The sequence below is a fragment of the Rana temporaria genome, chromosome 1 (assembly GCF_905171775.1).
Source record: "Rana temporaria chromosome 1, aRanTem1.1, whole genome shotgun sequence".
NCBI lineage: Eukaryota > Metazoa > Chordata > Amphibia > Anura > Ranidae > Rana > Rana temporaria.
In genome coordinates this window covers 108,697,937-108,715,211 of record NC_053489.1, presented here as the reverse complement: position 1 = coordinate 108,715,211, position 17,275 = coordinate 108,697,937, and the positions used below count along the sequence as shown (strand labels likewise).

Below are 17,275 nucleotides of genomic sequence, written 5' to 3'. Positions count from 1 at the left end.
CTAGGGATCCGCTTAGAAGGTACAGTTTGGAATATTTACTCACCTATTGATTGTGGAGTAATATTATCGATCAATTTGCTTGCAGAGACCGTAGATTAACTTGTCCATTAGATGGCATGCTAAAGCTGGCTACGCACAATACAATGTTTTTCCAATTTTTCTTTTTTTTACTTTAGGTTTGACCTCATGGTTTTGGTAACTAAACACTTTCAAATTGTGTGCAATAAGGCAGGCCCTTGCACTACTTGGTTAAAGGTAAATCTAAAGGAAATTTAACAAAAATTGTATAATGTGTATTCAGCATTAGACTGGAAATCACTGGAAATACAATTGGATTATTTGATTCAATCTAATAGTGGATAAGATAGTTTTATCTCAAAAGTAATTGAAATGTCATTTTAGAGGGAGATTCCAGAATGTTGGGTAATGCTTTACAAGGTGTGCTTCTGTTGTTATTTCCTCCTTGAGAAATACAAGGAGGCTCTGTCATTATGGTGAACACACAAAAAGTGTTGATTCTAGTCGGCTGGATAAATATTGTGGCAAAAGACTAAATGAAAGACAATATGTTATTGTCTTTCCCGTAAACGGTGTTCATACTGTCTAAACCAGTTTCACTTTAAAAAGTATTCCTCTTTATACAGGTGCTGCAAAAACAATTATAAGCCATTGTCATTGCTTGGGAAGTAACCTTGATTATCATGAAGCTCAAATGAACTTTCCTAACAGATTCTCGGGCATAGGCGTGTGCAGGGGGTGTGCCGAGTGTGCCTGGGCACTGCCTGAGCGCCAGTAGCAAATCATCTATTAAATATAGTGAAATCCGCGCTGAGGTGAGGTATAGGCTGCTGCCTCCCTGGTAGACCCCCCCCAAAGGAGGGGTATAGAAACAAGGAAAGTGATATAAGTGGTGGTGGCGCTGCCCTATGAGCTAATCACGTGTTTCAGTCCAATCCAAAAATGGATGAATCCCTTTGAAGCAACTGAAATATTGTGCGCAGTGCTATGAGTGCAGTGGCCAGATGTCGGGTACTTATAGGTATGCTCATAGACAAAAAGAGCTACCTTATAAAATGTCAGGAGGTAATCCCATTACTGATCAACCAGAGTTTCCTGTGTGGTAGGTGCTGGTGATAAGTGATTGCTGTTGCAGAGTACGATTGATAGGTGCAGCGGAGTCTAATTCAGATCAGACATTGTGTAGTAATCAGGAACTGGCTTCTTTATTGGAACATCATCACACAGACAAAGATGTCTCTCTGCATCATGGTAAATGTGATAGAGCCGACCCTTAAACTCCTAAGGGCAAAACGTTTGCCTATAAACTTTCTGTGGTGAGACTATGCTCATATAATGTAGAGTATGTTGCCGTGTCCAGGGAGTGGTGTGTATATATAAATGTGGTCCCCAATAAAAAGGTAAAATAAACTTATTGTAGATCATTCTTTCCTGTCACATCCTCTATGAGCAAAAGAGGCCACTCTGAACAGTCTCAATGGCTGGCTATTATAGATGCTGTTACTAGGCCAGAGGTCTGCAGTACCTCTCCACGGCGGCCTAGTAATTTAGTAGCATGTGTAGCTTGGTGGACTACTGTTCCCAGCTAGTCCGGTCTGTAAATCCTGCGCCCTCAGGCTGCATTGAATTGATACTTTCCCCACAGTCTCCCCTCTGGCCTCGCAACCCAGCTCCCCTGGCATGCCTCATTTAGTAATCCACTGTGGTCCACTCAACGACCTTCTCCTGCCCCGAGTCCATGGTGGAGAACTTTAACTTAATACACCTTCTGACAGCTTCTCCCTCTGTTCCAGGATATGCCATCCATGATTGTGTAAGGATGCAGCTCTCTCCTGGGCTCCTTTGCTAGGCCTTGCACCCCCCCAGATGGTGGTGGGACCCCTGCTGCTGCCAAATGCTCCATTCTCCAAGTCTCCCAGCCAACAACTCCTCCCCAGTGGGCTGGGACCTAAGCTTATATAGGAGGCTTGCCCCCTGCCAATTCCAAGTGGGGATTAGTCAGGGTTCCTCACATGAGCTCCCTGTCACTCCAGTCCTGTGCCCTACCCCTCTTCCAGATAATTCTCCCTGGAAGCAGGGGAGGTGCCCCAGAACTAGACACAGGTGGCCACACCCACTGCTACACTAACCACTCCCTGCCCCAAGATCAAAACAAGCAGGCCTAGCCTGAAGCATAGGCTTGCCTAAACTTGCCTGCACTGACCGTTTCCCTTGCAAACATCCTACTATAGCACCTACCTACAGTAGAGGGTGCTACAGGTGGATGAAGGAATCCTCCCACCAGGACATTGTAATTTGACAGCAGGATATGGTGCAAGCAAAATACACTGATCAGCGGCTGCACTTAAATGGGTCATATTCAGCAGGCAGCACTGCCCACTGAATGCAACAGGGAGGATCATTTTTGCTGGGATGCACGGGTGTGTGTGTTTACAACTGAAGCCCAATCCCCTGTTTACCTGTTTTTACAACCCCATGCTGCAAACAAAGGCAGCTGCAGGGATGCTTTGCATCCCAGAAAAAATTATTGTCCCTGTCAAATCCAGTCAGCAGTGCCGCATCGTCTATTCCGCCGCCCAAAGCCCAAAAAAAGGAAACCCCCGTGGCATCAGAGGAGGTGGGGTTACCCATTTTCGTCACCAGGTGGCCCCACCCTCGGGCACTTTTGGTTTTTCAGAATCGTGTCCCATTGACTTTAACGGTGTTCGCGTGTTCAAACAAATGTTTTGCCTGTTCACAAGTTCTGGTGCGAACCGAACCGGGGGCTGTTCGGCTCATCCTTAATGCTCAGTAACTTCTGACAAGTTCTCAGAGAACCGAGATAAAACCAGCCTGAAATTTGTGTCCAGGTGAGTGCTATAAATAGTTGGTCTATTCACAGCACATTCCTTCCATCCTTCTGCCTATGTGGAATGTTGGGGGGGGGGGGGGGGCAGTGGGTGTGCCTTTCCTCCAATCCGCTGTCCCAGTGATGAAAAGGAAGAGAACATTTCTAACATGATGGATGTACACTTTTTAACCACTTACCTACAGGGCAATTACACCCCCTTCTTGCCCAGGCCAATTTTCAGCTTTCAGTGCTTTTACACTTTGAATGACAATTACATCCTTTTTTTCACACAAATAGATCTTTATTTAATTTTTCCCTGCTCTAGTACAATAGTTTCATGGGTAATCAAATTGGTAAAGAAGGCGTCTAGCCCTCAAGCAAGCACTTGTAAATGCCCCTGTCTTGGCTGTCCCAGTACCTAACAAACGTTTCCTTGTCCACACAGACACTTCCATGTTTGGACTGGGGGTTGTGCTGAGCCAAGTCGGGGAGGATGGAGGTGAACAATCTGTTGCATACCCCGGGAAGTGAGCTATGCGGCAGTGGAGAAGGCATGTTTGGCCCTTAAAAAGTTGAACCCTTATTTGTACGGACAGGAATTTTCATTAGTCACTGACCACAACCAATTGGTCTGGCTTAACCGGGTCTCAGGAGACAATGGCAGGTTGCTGCGGTGGAGCTTAGCCCTGCAACCTTACAACTTCACCATCAGCTACCGACCGGTAAGCAAAATGGCAATGCTGATGGGTTGTCCCGGCAAACAGACGTAATCACGGCCTCCTAGTTCTGAACATCCCCAAGTTGGCCCAAGAGGGATCAAACCGGGTCTGCCGGAGTGTCCCACAAGGAGGGAGCCATGTAACGGGAGTCACTTTTGGGTGCAGAGTGACTGAGAAAATATATATTGGACTACTTCAAATGGGAGAGTAATATTCATTAACAATATCTCTCAAGAAATATGAAGATGTTTTCCCCTGTACACTGTGAGGGCTATGCCCAGGAAGTATACCTCCTTATATGGGCATTTCAGGAAGTTCAATTTAAGAGTCATTAGATTAGCTTGTGCTAATTGACCCTGCAATTGTGTGAAAGTGTATTTGTGATAATGTTGATTGTGTCTTCTGAGCCACCAGACGGCAAGTCTAGCCTAAAGGTCATGTCTCTGAGACATCAGCTGCTGTAAGGGATTAGTTTATTCCAGGGATAAGCAATTAGCGGACCTCCAGCTGTTGCCAAACTACAAGTCCCATCATGCCTCTGCCTCTGGGTGTCATGCTTGATGCTGTCAGAGTCTCGCTATGCCTCATGGGACTTGTAGTTTGGCAACATCTGGAGGTCCGCTAATTGCTTATCCCTGGTTTATTCGCTCATGTTAATTAGGTCTGGTCACAGGTGTATTTTCAGAGTAATATGAGCAGGATATGTATGCACCTCCTATATTACTGTATATAAGCCTGTAGTCTCTCAATAAAGATTGTGATTTCTGCTTGAACCTCAACACTGAGCTTTGTCTTGTATTTGGGGGAGAATTATTCTTATGGGGTCTTATTTGGCTGGTTGGAGTGTCTGGTAGCTGCCTTGTGTTCGGGAATGGAATATCCTAAACGACTAAACGACAAAATAAGGTAATTCCTTGGGTACCCCCAGGTCACCAGAATTAGTGTCCCCATTGGAAGATTTCCTCTCTATTACTTTTCTGGGGACAACACAAAATTTGGGATTTTCTTTTACTTTCATGTTCAATGATAATGGTAAACAGGACACAAAGATAGGTTGAATCTCCTTAATGGGGGCACGGACAGCTGTGAAAAGGATACGCATTATAATCTTTCTGCATTCTATCCAAATCTTAAAAAAAAAAAGTTTTGTCTTTAGGTATGTTTTAATCCCTGGAATGTATGACTTCTTCAATGCATGAAAGTATGCTGCTAGTTGTTGTCTTCCTTTTTTTTTAAAAGGGCGGAGCAGTTATGAAATTCAGGAAAAGGAAGATGGTGATTGATTAGCAAATGTTGGGCATTTCTTTAGAAATAAAGCCACCATCCTACAATACGTCATACAGTATTTGGCAAGGTAAGTGACCACTTCAAATAATGAGTCACCCATGTGTATAAATACAGCAACACTGCTAAGCTGGGGAACTCAGATCCTGGAGAGGCACCATGAGGATGAAGATTCCTGCAGTACTCACTCTGGCTCTGCTAAGCTTCACTCTTTGTACCAGTGAAGAGGTAAACTATAAAAGGGTATTCAGTTTTACCTCCTATATTGAAATATTAGAATTGCTGGTATTCTGTCTGTGTATGATAAAGCTACTCTGCTCTTCTTATTTATTTGATAATGAATACATTCATTTACAAACAAGTAGGAGAGTGTAGGGGTGATGATACATTTTATTTGCTAGCCAAGAAACATGAAGTGTAAGCCCTGGTCCACACTGCTGCAACTTCTCATGCGACTTGCTGTGATGTGCGACACAGAAATTCACATGACCAGTCAAAACAAATTGATTTCAGTGCACAATAGGTTTTCTTTAGAAAGCCGCTACAGCTTGAATAGACCAGCCTCTCCCCTGCCACGATACTGCAGAGTGTGGAAGCAGTGATTTCTCTGCAGTGGTCTGACATGTCCTTGCTGAGTCAGATATATAGCTCTGCAATCAGCAAAGTTAATCTCAGTGAGGGGGTTGAGCACTGCATAGAGACCACTGCTTCCACACACAGAAATTTGCAAGGTTTTTTATATTATATTTTTTCAGCTTTCTTTTTTTGGAGGGTGGGTGGCTCCTAGAAAAGCAAGTATTGAGGTGAATGAGAGAAATCCTGAAGAGAAATGAACACATCTGCGAATCAGATGCGTGCCCAGATTATGTAGATTAGGAAAGGGACTGTCTCCCTGTCTCCTTATTTTTTGCTGTTTGTCCTCAATTGAGGATATTTCCCTTCATGTCCCAAGCACACAATAATAGGTAGAGAAAATTTGCCTGTGAAGGGAACTCCCCTCTTAGGCCCCATTTACACTTGTGCGACCGGAAAGTCATGTGACTTTGACGCAACTTCTACGCGCTGTGGAACAATGCCTGTGTAATCTTGAGGTCTATGGACCTCAAGTCGCATTAAAGTCGGACCAATAGTGCAGGGACTACTTTGAAGTCGCTGCGACTTGAAGTTGCACAGATATGAACAGTACTCATTGGAAATCATGGGGTACGACTTGTCATGTGACTTTGCAATCCCAAGTTGCAGGACAAGAATGGGGCCTTAGCCAATTGTTTACAGAACAGGTGTCCTCATTAGAGTTTTTCACCTTTAAGCTTAACTCCAGCTTTTGCTACACTTTACATATTTATTTTGGGTCCAAGCTGGCCCAAACAAACTACTGTATGTCCCTCACTTACATGTGCGGTATAAACACAGCTTCCTCTGATTGGCAGAGTCAGAGAGGCAGACTGATGATGTCACAACCTCTGACTCAGCCAACCAGAGGAAGCTTTGTATTGATTTCTAGAATACATCACTTTCTCTGATCATATCCGGAACTCTAAAGTGTTCCGGGTATGAGACAGGGAGTCTCGGCTGGAACCCGGAACACAGTGCGGAATGCTGTATGTAGCTTCAGCTACATACAGTTTATACTGCACATCCAGCGGCCTCACATGTTAGTGAGGGACATACTGTAGTTTGTTTGGACCAGCTTGACCCAAAAGGACTATGAAAAATGTAGTAAAAGTTGAAGTTAGGCTTAAAGGGGAAAAACTCTAATGAGGACACCTGTTCTGTAAACAACTGGTTAAGGCCCCAATCTTGTTGGAATTCAGCTTTAACCACTTACCCCCCGGACCATATTGCTGCCCAAAGACCAGAGTACTTTTTGCGATTCGGGACTGCGTCGCTTTAACAGACAATTGCGCGGTCGTGCGACGTGGCTCCCAAACAAAATTGGCGTCCTTTTTTCCCCACAAATAGAGCTTTCTTTTGGTGGTATTTGATCACCTCTGCGTTTTTTATTTTTTGCGCTATAAACAAAAATAGAGCGACAATTTTGAAAAAAATTAATATTTTTTACTTTTTGCTGTAATAAATATCCCCCAAAAATATATAAAAAAACATTTTTTTTCCTCAGTTTAGGCCGATACGTATTCTTCTACATATTTTTCGTAAAAAAAAATCGCAATAAGCGTTTATTGATTGGTTTGCGCAAAAGTTATAGCGTTTACAAAATAGGGGGTATTTTTATGGCATTTTTATTAATATTTTTTTTTACTAGCAATGGCGGCGATCAGCGATTTTTTTTTTCGGTATTGCGACATTATGGCGGACACTTCGGACATTTTTGACACATTTTTGGGACCATTGGCATTTTTATAGCGATCAGTGCTATAAAAATGCATTAGATTACTATAAAAATGCCACTGGCAGTGAAGGGGTTAACACTAGGGGGCGGGGAAGGGGTGTGTTCTTACTGTGGGGGGGGGGGGTGGCCTCACTAGGGGAAACACTGATCTTCTGTTCATACATTGTATGAACAGAAAATCAGCATTTCCCCTGCTGACAGGAACGAGAGCTGTGTGTTTACACACACAGCTCCCGTTCCCCGCTCTGTACCGAGCGATCGCGTGTGCCCGGCGGCGATCGCGCCCGCCGGGCACGGGAGTCGGGGGCGAGCGGGGGGCGCGCGCGCCTCGGGCGGCGCGCATGCGCCCCTAGTGGCGGCTAATAGGCAGGACGTCATATTACGTGCTCTCGCCTAGGAGAGCCACCTTGTGGACGTATTTCGACGGTGCGGCGACGGCAAGTGGTTAAGGTAAACCCTAACATATACGCAGTGAAGTGATTGGACTCAGATGTTACACAGAGATGAAGAAAATCCTCCTAAATAAGTTAAGTTGTGCCTGTTTATCTACAGTACTCTCTTCTCAACATCCATTTAAGGTGCTGAATTTATAAAATTTGTCATAGTTCCGAAAAAAGGGGCAGAGCTAAAGTTACACTCTGCAGAGCTCTGTGAGCCGATTGGAGGTAAGAGACAATACCCCCCCCCCCCTCCATCCACACAGCTCACAGGAACAGAGCTGAGGCTGTCAATCAGCTGGAGCTCCCTCCGCTGTGACATTTTTTCTCTTGGTGACGCATGCTGATAGCAGAGAAATGGAGCAGCAGACAGAAATTACACTTAGTGCTCTTCATTGAGACAAGTAAACACTTTAGAGGGATATGCTTTGTTCATATTTGATGTCTGAGGTTTACAACCACTTTAACCACTTCATATGATGGCGGGACGATGAGGCTCTCGTTCTGGGCGGACATCATACGATGTCTTCGCCTTCCCGAGCCACTAGGGGGCGCGCACGCCGTTTCACTGGGCACCTGATGCGCGTGCCCGGCGGCCGCAATGTCCGCCGGGCACCCACGATTGCCCAGTAACTGAGCAGCACCTTGGATCTGTGTGTGAAAACACACAGATCCACGTCCTGTCAGGGAGAGGAGACCGATGCTATGTTCCTTGTACATAGGGACACCGATCGGTCACCTCCCTCAGTCAGTCCCCTCCCCCCACAGTTAGAATCACTCCCTAGGATACACATTTAACCCCTTGATCGCCCCTAGTGTTAACCCCTTCCCTGCCCTTCATATTTATACAGTAATCAATGCATTTTTATAGCACGAATCGCTGTATAAATGTGAATGGTCTCAAAAATGTGTCAAAAGTTTCCGATGTATCTGCCACAATATCGCAGTCACAATAAATATTGCAGATCGCCGCCGTTACTGGTAAAAAAAATAAACTGAGGAAAAAATGAGTTTAAAAATAAATAAATTGGATATTGAGACCGGGTTCACACCTATGCGAATTGGTTGCGGATTAAACCGCATTCAATATGCATAACATTATAAATACATTGATTTCAAAGAGGCTGGTTCACATATGTGCGATGCATTCGCACTGCGTATTACTGAAAAAACGTGTGTGTTTTCTAGGCATTGCGGTGCGGCTCAGGTGCGAATTCAGGCCCAATATCTTCTATGGGCACGCATCTGATTCGCAGATGTGTTCATTTATCTTCAGGATTTCTCTCATTCACCTCAATACACTTCCCCTCTCCCCCTCCCCTCTCCCAGGTCTCCAAATTCACAGATAAAAGGGATGATCTGCTGAACAGTTCTCTTATCTCTCTGCAGAGATAAGAGAGCTGAAATTCGTACCGCACAAGTGTGAATCTAGCCTTATTATAGCAAAAAGTAAAAAATATTGTGTTTTTTCAAACTTGTCCCTCTTCTTTTGTTTAAGGGCAGTTCACACCAGACACAGTTCTGTGTGCTTTTTTTCTGCATTAAAATTCATGCACAGTGTTTTCCATGTATTCAAATGGCTCTAGTTCACACCATGCAGTCATGCCGCGTACACACAATCATTTTTCGGGTTGTAAAAAACGAAATTTTTCAGGCTCTAGAAAAAAACAAAGTTTTTTTCAACTTGATCATTAACCCCCCTGGCGGTATCCCCGAGCGTGACTCGGGGTGGGTTTTTTCTGCTATAATCGGTATCCCCGAGTCACGCTCGGGGTAGATATGCAGAGCCTGCAGCGTGCGCTGGCTTACCTTGTCCTGGATCCAGCGATGCCACCGCGCTGTGTGAGCGAGCGGGACCTCGCTCGATTCACACAGCGTCCTCCTGTGCCGCCGATCTCCGTTCCCTGCGACGTTACGATGCACGGGAGCGGAGATCGGCGACAAATTCAAAAAAGTAAACAAACACCTTACATACAGTATACTGTAATCTTATAGATTACAGTACTGTATGTAAAAAATACACCCCCCCTTGTCCCTAGTGGTCTGCCCAGTGTCCTACATGTTCTTTTATATAATAAAAACAGTTCTTTCTTTCTGCAAACTGTAGATTGTCCATAGCAACCAAAAGTGTCCCTTTATGTCAAAAATGGTTTCAGATCAGCTAGAAAACAGAGATAATAAATTATAACCACTTGCAGAATTGTGCGATAGCGATTTGTGGGAAAATTCGTCATAAAAAAAAAAAAGACAGCGACAATTCTGCAACTGAGCAAATTTCAGTGATTTTGATTTGATTACATTATTGAATAATTTTTATTAGAATTATATTATTTTTTATAATTATTTATAATTATTTATTATATTAAAATTTATAATTTTGTTTTTAAAAAAATGTCATACCCGGGATGCCTATTAGATTCTTGTTTGGTCAGATTTAAGTGAGTTATTCCTAAGAATTACAGGCCTACAGTATTAAATGCCAAATTTCCTTGCAAATAATTGTACCGCTTTTGGTACGTAATTCCAGACAGAATCATACCGCCAGGGAGGTTAAAACAGCCTTGCCTATACACGCTATGACTAAGCACTGAAACCCCAGTGTGAAACGCGTCAGCTATACACCCCACTGCTTGCTGTGCTTTGTAGTGCTTTATTCCTTTTTTTTACCATTAAAAGCTGCCTTTTCAAGGTTTTTGTGGTGTGCGGCCGTCCATATTTTCTCTTCAAGTTTTGCCTACACACAATCATGGAAAAAAATGCTCTAGCAAAGCGCGGTGACGTACAACACGTACGACGGCACTACAAAGGGGAAGTTCCATTCGGATGACACCACCCTTTGGGCTGCTTTAGCTGATTTTGTGTTAGTAAAAGACGATTTGCGCTTTTCTGTCTGTTACAGTGTGATGAATGTGCTTACTCCATTACGAACAGTAGTTTTACCAGAACGAGCGCTCCCGTCTCATAACTTGCTTCTGAGCATGCGCGGATTTTTCACGTCGTTAAAGCCCACACACGACCATTTTTTATAACCTGAAAAACGACAAAGTTAAAAACTTCATTAAAAATTAGAGCATGTTCGAAAAAAAAATTTGGCCGTTTTTCAGAACCCGAAAAATGCTCTGAAACCCACACACGTAATTTTTTACAACCCGAAAAATTATCGTGTGTACGCGGCATCAGTCTTCGGTCAGTTTCTGCACTGGAAACTGACTGCATGGTGTGAACTAGAGCCAACAAGAGCCATTGAAATACATGGAAAACACTGTGCGTGCATTTTTAGTGCAGAAAAAATGAGCACAAAACTAAACGGAACTGCGTTTGGTGTGAACTGGCCCTTATAGCGCAAGAAATAAAAACCGCAGAGGTGATCAAATACCACCAAAAGAAAGCTCTATTTGTGGAAGGAAAAAATAAAAAAATTTCATGTGGGTACAGTGTTGCATGACCGCGCAATTGTCATTCAAAGTGTGACAGCGCTGAAAGCTGGAAAATGGTCTGGGCAGGAAGGGGGTGAAAGTGCCCGGTATTGAGGTGCTTAATTCCTGTTTTGTGAATGAATTTTGGATATCCCCTCATATTTGTTCTTGATGACTATAGTCAAAAAGAGAGAGGGGTGACTCCCTGACGGAGACACGGACTGAAATTAAAACTTAACAGAGGATCTAACCCTTCCCCATTCTATCCAAAATGAAGTTTTACCTAGAACTTTATTTTTATTGCTATAATTTGTGTAGAAAAGTGCAGGATTCTGCATCCTCTGAATACCACAAATGATTTACTCACTCTTTCTTCTTTAGGTTAGACGGTGCAGCCTGGTTGGTCACTGGAAGAATGATCTTGGCTCTAACATGACCATTGATACTGTCTTTGAAAATGGAAAATTTTTTGGCAAATATCTGACAGCTGTGTCTTCCACTAATAAAACAATTGTGGTATCGCCTCTAATTGGATATCAACAACTGACTAATCTGCCATCATTCGGGTTTACAGTGAAGTGGCTTTTTTCCAGTAAGTGTTATTTCCTTTATGTTAATATTGTTAAAGAGCTTCACTGGGTTGTAAAAAAATATGTCAGCAACTACAAATACTATAGCTCTTGACTTGCAAGGAACAGGTATTTAACAGTCCATGGAGTCCAGGATATGATTCTTCACTGGGCTTTCCTCCTTGGGTGGTGATCTGCTTGAGGTTGATCATATATACCTAAAGTTGAGATCTGAAAAAAACTAATATTGTTTAAATTTTAACCACTTGCTTACTGGGCAAATATACCCCCTTCCTGCCCAGCGAAATTTCAGCTTTTGGCACTGTCGCGATTTGAATGAATATTGTGAGGAAGGGGTTAAATGTGTTCCCTAGGAGTGATTCTTACTGTGGGGGGAGGGGATGACTGGGGGAGGAGACCGATCTGTGTCCCTATGTACAAGGGACATAGCAACGGTCTCCTCTCCCTGACAGGACATGGATCTGTGTATGTTTACACACACAGATCCACGTCCTTGCCTGTGTAATGGGCGATCGCGGGTACCTAGCGGACATCGCCGCCGGCGTTCACGCGCCCCCCAGTGGCCGGAGGAGCCGAGGACGTCAACAGAAGTCCCCCCGGCATTGTAGAGCCACCTTGTGGTCGTCAAACTACAATGACCCAGATACGAAGTGGTTAAGAATTGTGTGTATTCTTACTTGAATCTGGGAGTGCTTTATGCATTTCTTCCGTGATTGTTCCGTAACCTAGTATCAAACGTTTCCTCTATGTAGGAGCTTCCTGTAATACAGACCAGATACTGCTGCTTTCTCAATGCAGGGAGATTGCTCTTGCATCCAGCCCTTCCCGTAGCTTTATGCAGGTAGTCTGTAATAGGTAGGGCTTTTTTGGTCCCCACCACAACTCTGTTCTATGCCAAATGTGTAGTACAGTGATAATGTTGATACTACTATTACAAGGTTATAACTGGTTTGCATTTGGTACCCACTCCAAAGACATGCTGGTAGGTTAACTGGCTCCTGTCTAAATTTGCCCTACTATGTGTATATATGTGAGTTTAGGGACCTTAGATTGCAAGCTCCTTAAAGCTGTTGTAAACCGCCGAAAAAACAGAAAACCTGCAAGACAATAGCATAATGTGCTAGTATGCATCTCATACTAGCAAATTATGAAATACTTACCTTAGAACGAGGCTTTCGCAGCTCGCCTAGTCACAGCCGAAGGAGCTGACATGTTCCATCTGCATTTCTTCAGGGTTGTTGCTGGCCGGAGCCGGAGCATGTGTACAACCGCTTTAAGTTAAACGACTTGTGGCAATTGAAGAATATATTTGAAATAAAAATTGTTGTGTTTGGATGAACGGTTAGTGGTTCCTCACTGTTGTCACGTATGGTGCAGGGTAGTAATCGTCATGTGATCGTGGCTAAGATCATTTAAGAGAGGCAGTTGCGCTGGACCAATTGCATGGATGAAGGAAGCCTTCAGGACTAGAACTGCAATTAGTTTTAGTCCGAATGACAATAGTAACGAATTTTGTTGAAATTCGTTTAGTGTCATTTTGTTAATTTTCTTACAAATTTTCAGAACAATTTAAATTCGGTTAGAATAGCAGGTTGTTTGCTGGTTGTTAAAGAGCGGGCCGGGAAGCCGGCTGCCGCCTCCTTAAAGTGATACTAAAGTCTTATTTTTTTTATTTTATTTAAAATGAACAAACATGCTATAGTTACCTGCTGTGTGCAGTGGTTTTGCACAAAGAAGCCCAGATCATCCACTTCTCGGGTCCCTCACCAGCGCTCCTGGTCCCTCCCTCCTGCCAAGTGCCCCCACAGCAAGCAGCTTGTTATGGGAGTACACAAGCTGAGCCGCTGCTCTGTGTGTCCATTCAGATACAGAGCTGCTACTTGGCCCTGCCCCCTCTCTCTCCTCATTGGCTCACTGACTTTGACAGCAGCAAGAGCCAATGGTGCCTGCTGTTTGTCTGAGCCAATTCAGAAGAGAGAGTCCCAGACAGCTGTCTCTCTCTCTCTCTCTCATGCAACATAGCTGCATCAAGATGGGGCTCAGGTAAGTATTAGGGGGCTGCTGCACACAGAAGTTTTTTTATTATCTTAATGCATAGAATGCTTTAACCACTTACCGCCCGGCCTATAGCAAAATCACGGCCAAGTGGTGGTTGCGTTACCCTGGCGATCGGTGGTGCGGTGTGTCAGTCTGACGGAGGCTCTTTACCACGTGATCAGCCGTGTCCAATCACAGCTGAGAGCGATGTAAACAGGAAGAGCTGTTGATCGGGTTTTCCTCACTCGCGTCTGACAGACGCGAGTACAGGAGAGCAGATCGGCAGCTCTCCTGACAGGGGGGCGTTAATTATTTATCAGCGCAGCCCCCCTTCAGAAGCCCACACTGGACCACCAGGGAAGCCGCCAGGACCACCAGGGAAGCCCCTAACATGTGTCCGGCCAGGTAAGTCCCCCATGGCCATCCACATGTGCAAATGTATGCCCAACATATGCCAATCAGTGCCCACAAATGGGTACTGACTGACACCATTTTGGCACAAAAAAAATTAGTGTTGCCCAGCAATGCCACCCATAAGTGTCATCAGTGCCACCCATCAGTGCCCATCCGTGTCCACCTATCAGTGACCATCAGTGCCCATCTGTGCCACCTATCAGTGCCACCCATAAGTACCCATCAGTGCCGTCTGAGTGCCCATCAGTGCCGCCTATCAGTGTCCATCATCAGTGCCACCTCATTGATGCCACCTCATCGGTGCCCATCAGTGCCGCCTTATCAGTGCCCGTCATTGAAGAAGAAAACGTACTTATTTACAAAAAAGATTAACAGAAACAAAGAATTTTTTTTTTTTTTTCACATTTTTTATTTGTTGTGCAAAAAATTTAAATCGCAGAGATGATCAAATACCACCAAAAGAAAGCTCTATTTGTGGGAACAAAATTATAAAAAATGTGGGTACAGTGTAGCATGACCGCGCAATTGTCATTCAAATTGCGACAGTGCTGAAAATTGGCTTGGGCAGGAAGGCGTATAAGTGCCTGGTATTGAAGTGGTTAACAACTGCTGATTCATCAGCTGTCAGCAGGTTTCCCTGTTGACTGCTGAAGGTAAACAGTATTGCCAACAAATAAAAATTTTGAAAAAAACAGCGTGCCCCCCCCCCCCCCCCCCATCCATACTAGGCCATTCGGGTCTGGTATGGATTTTAAGGGGAACCATGGCAAAATAAAAAAAATTGGTATGGGGGCTCCCTCCAAAATCCATACCAGACCATTATCTATGCAAACGAGCGATACCAGGCCACATGTCCTCATCATGGGAGGGGTGCTTTGGGGCATGCTGATGGGGACAAGGGCCTATTCCCCCCCCAACCCTGGCCCAGTGGGTGTGGGGGGGTGACTTATTGGAATCTGAAAGCCCCCTCTGTGTTCAGTGGGCATCGTTTTATTTTTCGTTTCGGATTTCTCAAACACTGGTGTGTTTTTATTAACTCTTTGAGTACTTTTTGGTGAATGAGTAGAGGTACTATGTATTGGGGGGGGGGGGGGTGCTACCCCCCAAGGCACCTTGTCCCCATGTTGATAGGGAAAAGGGTCTGTGGGCAGGGGGCTTATCGGAATCTGGAAGCCCCCTTTAACAAGGGGGTCCCCCAGATCCACAAAATCAGGTAGCAGATATGGCAGTCCTGAACGCTACAATAACATGTCAGTCTAGGGCACTTCTCCTCATGATGTGTTGAACACAGAAAGCCAAAATGAATGCTGGCTGTTAATCCAGTCTCACACATTGACACATTACTTCTTTATTATTTATTTTATTAAACGTTTTTTTTTTGTTTGTTTTTTTTAATTACAAGTCTGTTCCTTTACAGATTCTATTACAGTGTTCACAGGACAGTGTTTCTTGGAAAAGTCTGGGCAGCAAGTTCTTCAAACCTCCTGGCTTTTGAGATCAGAGACTCAGAATATTCAGAATAACTGGTCGCAAACAAGGTATGGAGGCATGGTAACATGGAGTTGCACTACTGACATAAGGCATATCCAAAGTCTGGCTAACTAACCGGTTGTTTTTATTACTATTTTTTTTTAGTAGTTTAGTATGAACAAAACTCTCCACATCAGTTTGCATACAAAAAAAGCTTTACAAGTAACAAAGGGAACAAATAGGCTGTGTTCATTAGCGCAGAAGCTAGTGTGATAGTGCACAATAGGCTACAAAAATAAATCGGCATTAGCAAATGTAGTGATAATCCCCAGAGCTGCCCATTTTTTAGTTCCAAAAGCACATGAAAAACTCAGGCTCAGTCTAGGGGTGTCTTTTGAGGATTTACTGTAGATATTGAACAGATTCAGGGAGGAGGGTTGAGGGTGCAGGATACAGAAAGGCGTGTAAATCGTAGTGGACAGTCTCATGAAAAATCCTGTCCCAGCAGTATATTTGACCCTTAAAGAGGAAGTAAACTCTGATGGGGTGTTACTTCCTCTATCTTTCCCTGCAAAGGTAAAGCATAATGGGCTACTATGCATCGCATTATACAGCGTGCCCTTTCAAGACGTGCGCCGTTGAAGTCGTCGCTCGGGGAAATTGCAAATATCTCAGAGACTGTGTAGGTTTTGGAGATATTGCAAGCACCTACAGGTAAGTCTTAATCTAGGCTTACCTGTAGGTGTAATATGTCCCAAAGGGTTTACTTCCAATTTAGGTAGCAGCCTCAAAAATAATACTGAAGAAAGAAAGTCAGTCTGAGACCCCACTTTCACCCCATTTTCCTGAGTATTGTAAGTTATTATTGTAAGTTAGCGTGGCCATGGTTCTCTCTTATTACCTACCCTTGTATGCCTAGCAGATGTTCACATATGAAATATACAATTTTAATTCACAAATTAACTGCTTACCAGAAAATAATCTTTTTTTTCAGAGTTGGATATAATATATTCTACCCACTGAAGAAAAAAAACTAAAGGGAAGAATTATTCACCATCTCCACCACAACTTCAAACCTTTCTAAAAGTCTGAAATGCTTGAATAAGTTAAATTAGTACATTTTCTTTATTCACCAAATTCTTAAATTATTTGCTTTTCTGCACACTATGACTTATGTCTTACATGAGCACTTAGGAAGAGATTAAATGTACAGAGTAGTGTATAATGATGAGATGGCCATTGCCAGATTTTGCCAGTGAGAAATAAATTGGGATATAAAGCAATTGCATAGGATTGAAATGTAGGACTGTGAATTAGGAAACAGAATCTTGTGCTTCAATGTACATATATAGTTGCAAATTTCACATACAACATTTTCAAAATATTACATTTATTATGAATGCAAAACTAAAAAAAAACCCTGAAAAGGTAGATTCAGAAAGAGTTAGGCCGGCTTATCAGTAGATAAGCCAACCTAACTCAGAATCTACGGCGACTTATGTTTAAGTGTATTCTCAAACAGAGATACGCTTAAACATATCTAAGATACGACGGCTTGCGCCGTCCTATCTTAGGTTGCAATATTGAGGCTGGCCGCTAGGTGGCGCTATACATTGCGGTCGACGTAGAATATGTAAATTAGTAGATACGCCGATTCACGAACGTACGCCCGGCCGCCGCAGTACATTTACACCGTTTCCGTAAGGCATT

General features: G+C 43.7%; 1 protein-coding gene across 1 annotated transcript; it reads left to right on the top strand.

The window, feature by feature from the left end:
• The first annotated feature begins 4,957 nt into the window (after positions 1-4,957).
• Positions 4,958-17,005, top strand: LOC120930451 (avidin-like). The gene is made up of 4 exons (XM_040341637.1): positions 4,958-5,079; positions 11,436-11,646; positions 15,513-15,633; positions 16,560-17,005. The coding sequence occupies exons 1-4, from the start codon at positions 5,011-5,013 to the stop codon at positions 16,600-16,602; spliced, it is 444 nt and encodes a 147-aa protein (XP_040197571.1). The 5' UTR covers positions 4,958-5,010; the 3' UTR covers positions 16,603-17,005.
• Positions 17,006-17,275: the final 270 nt, after the last annotated feature.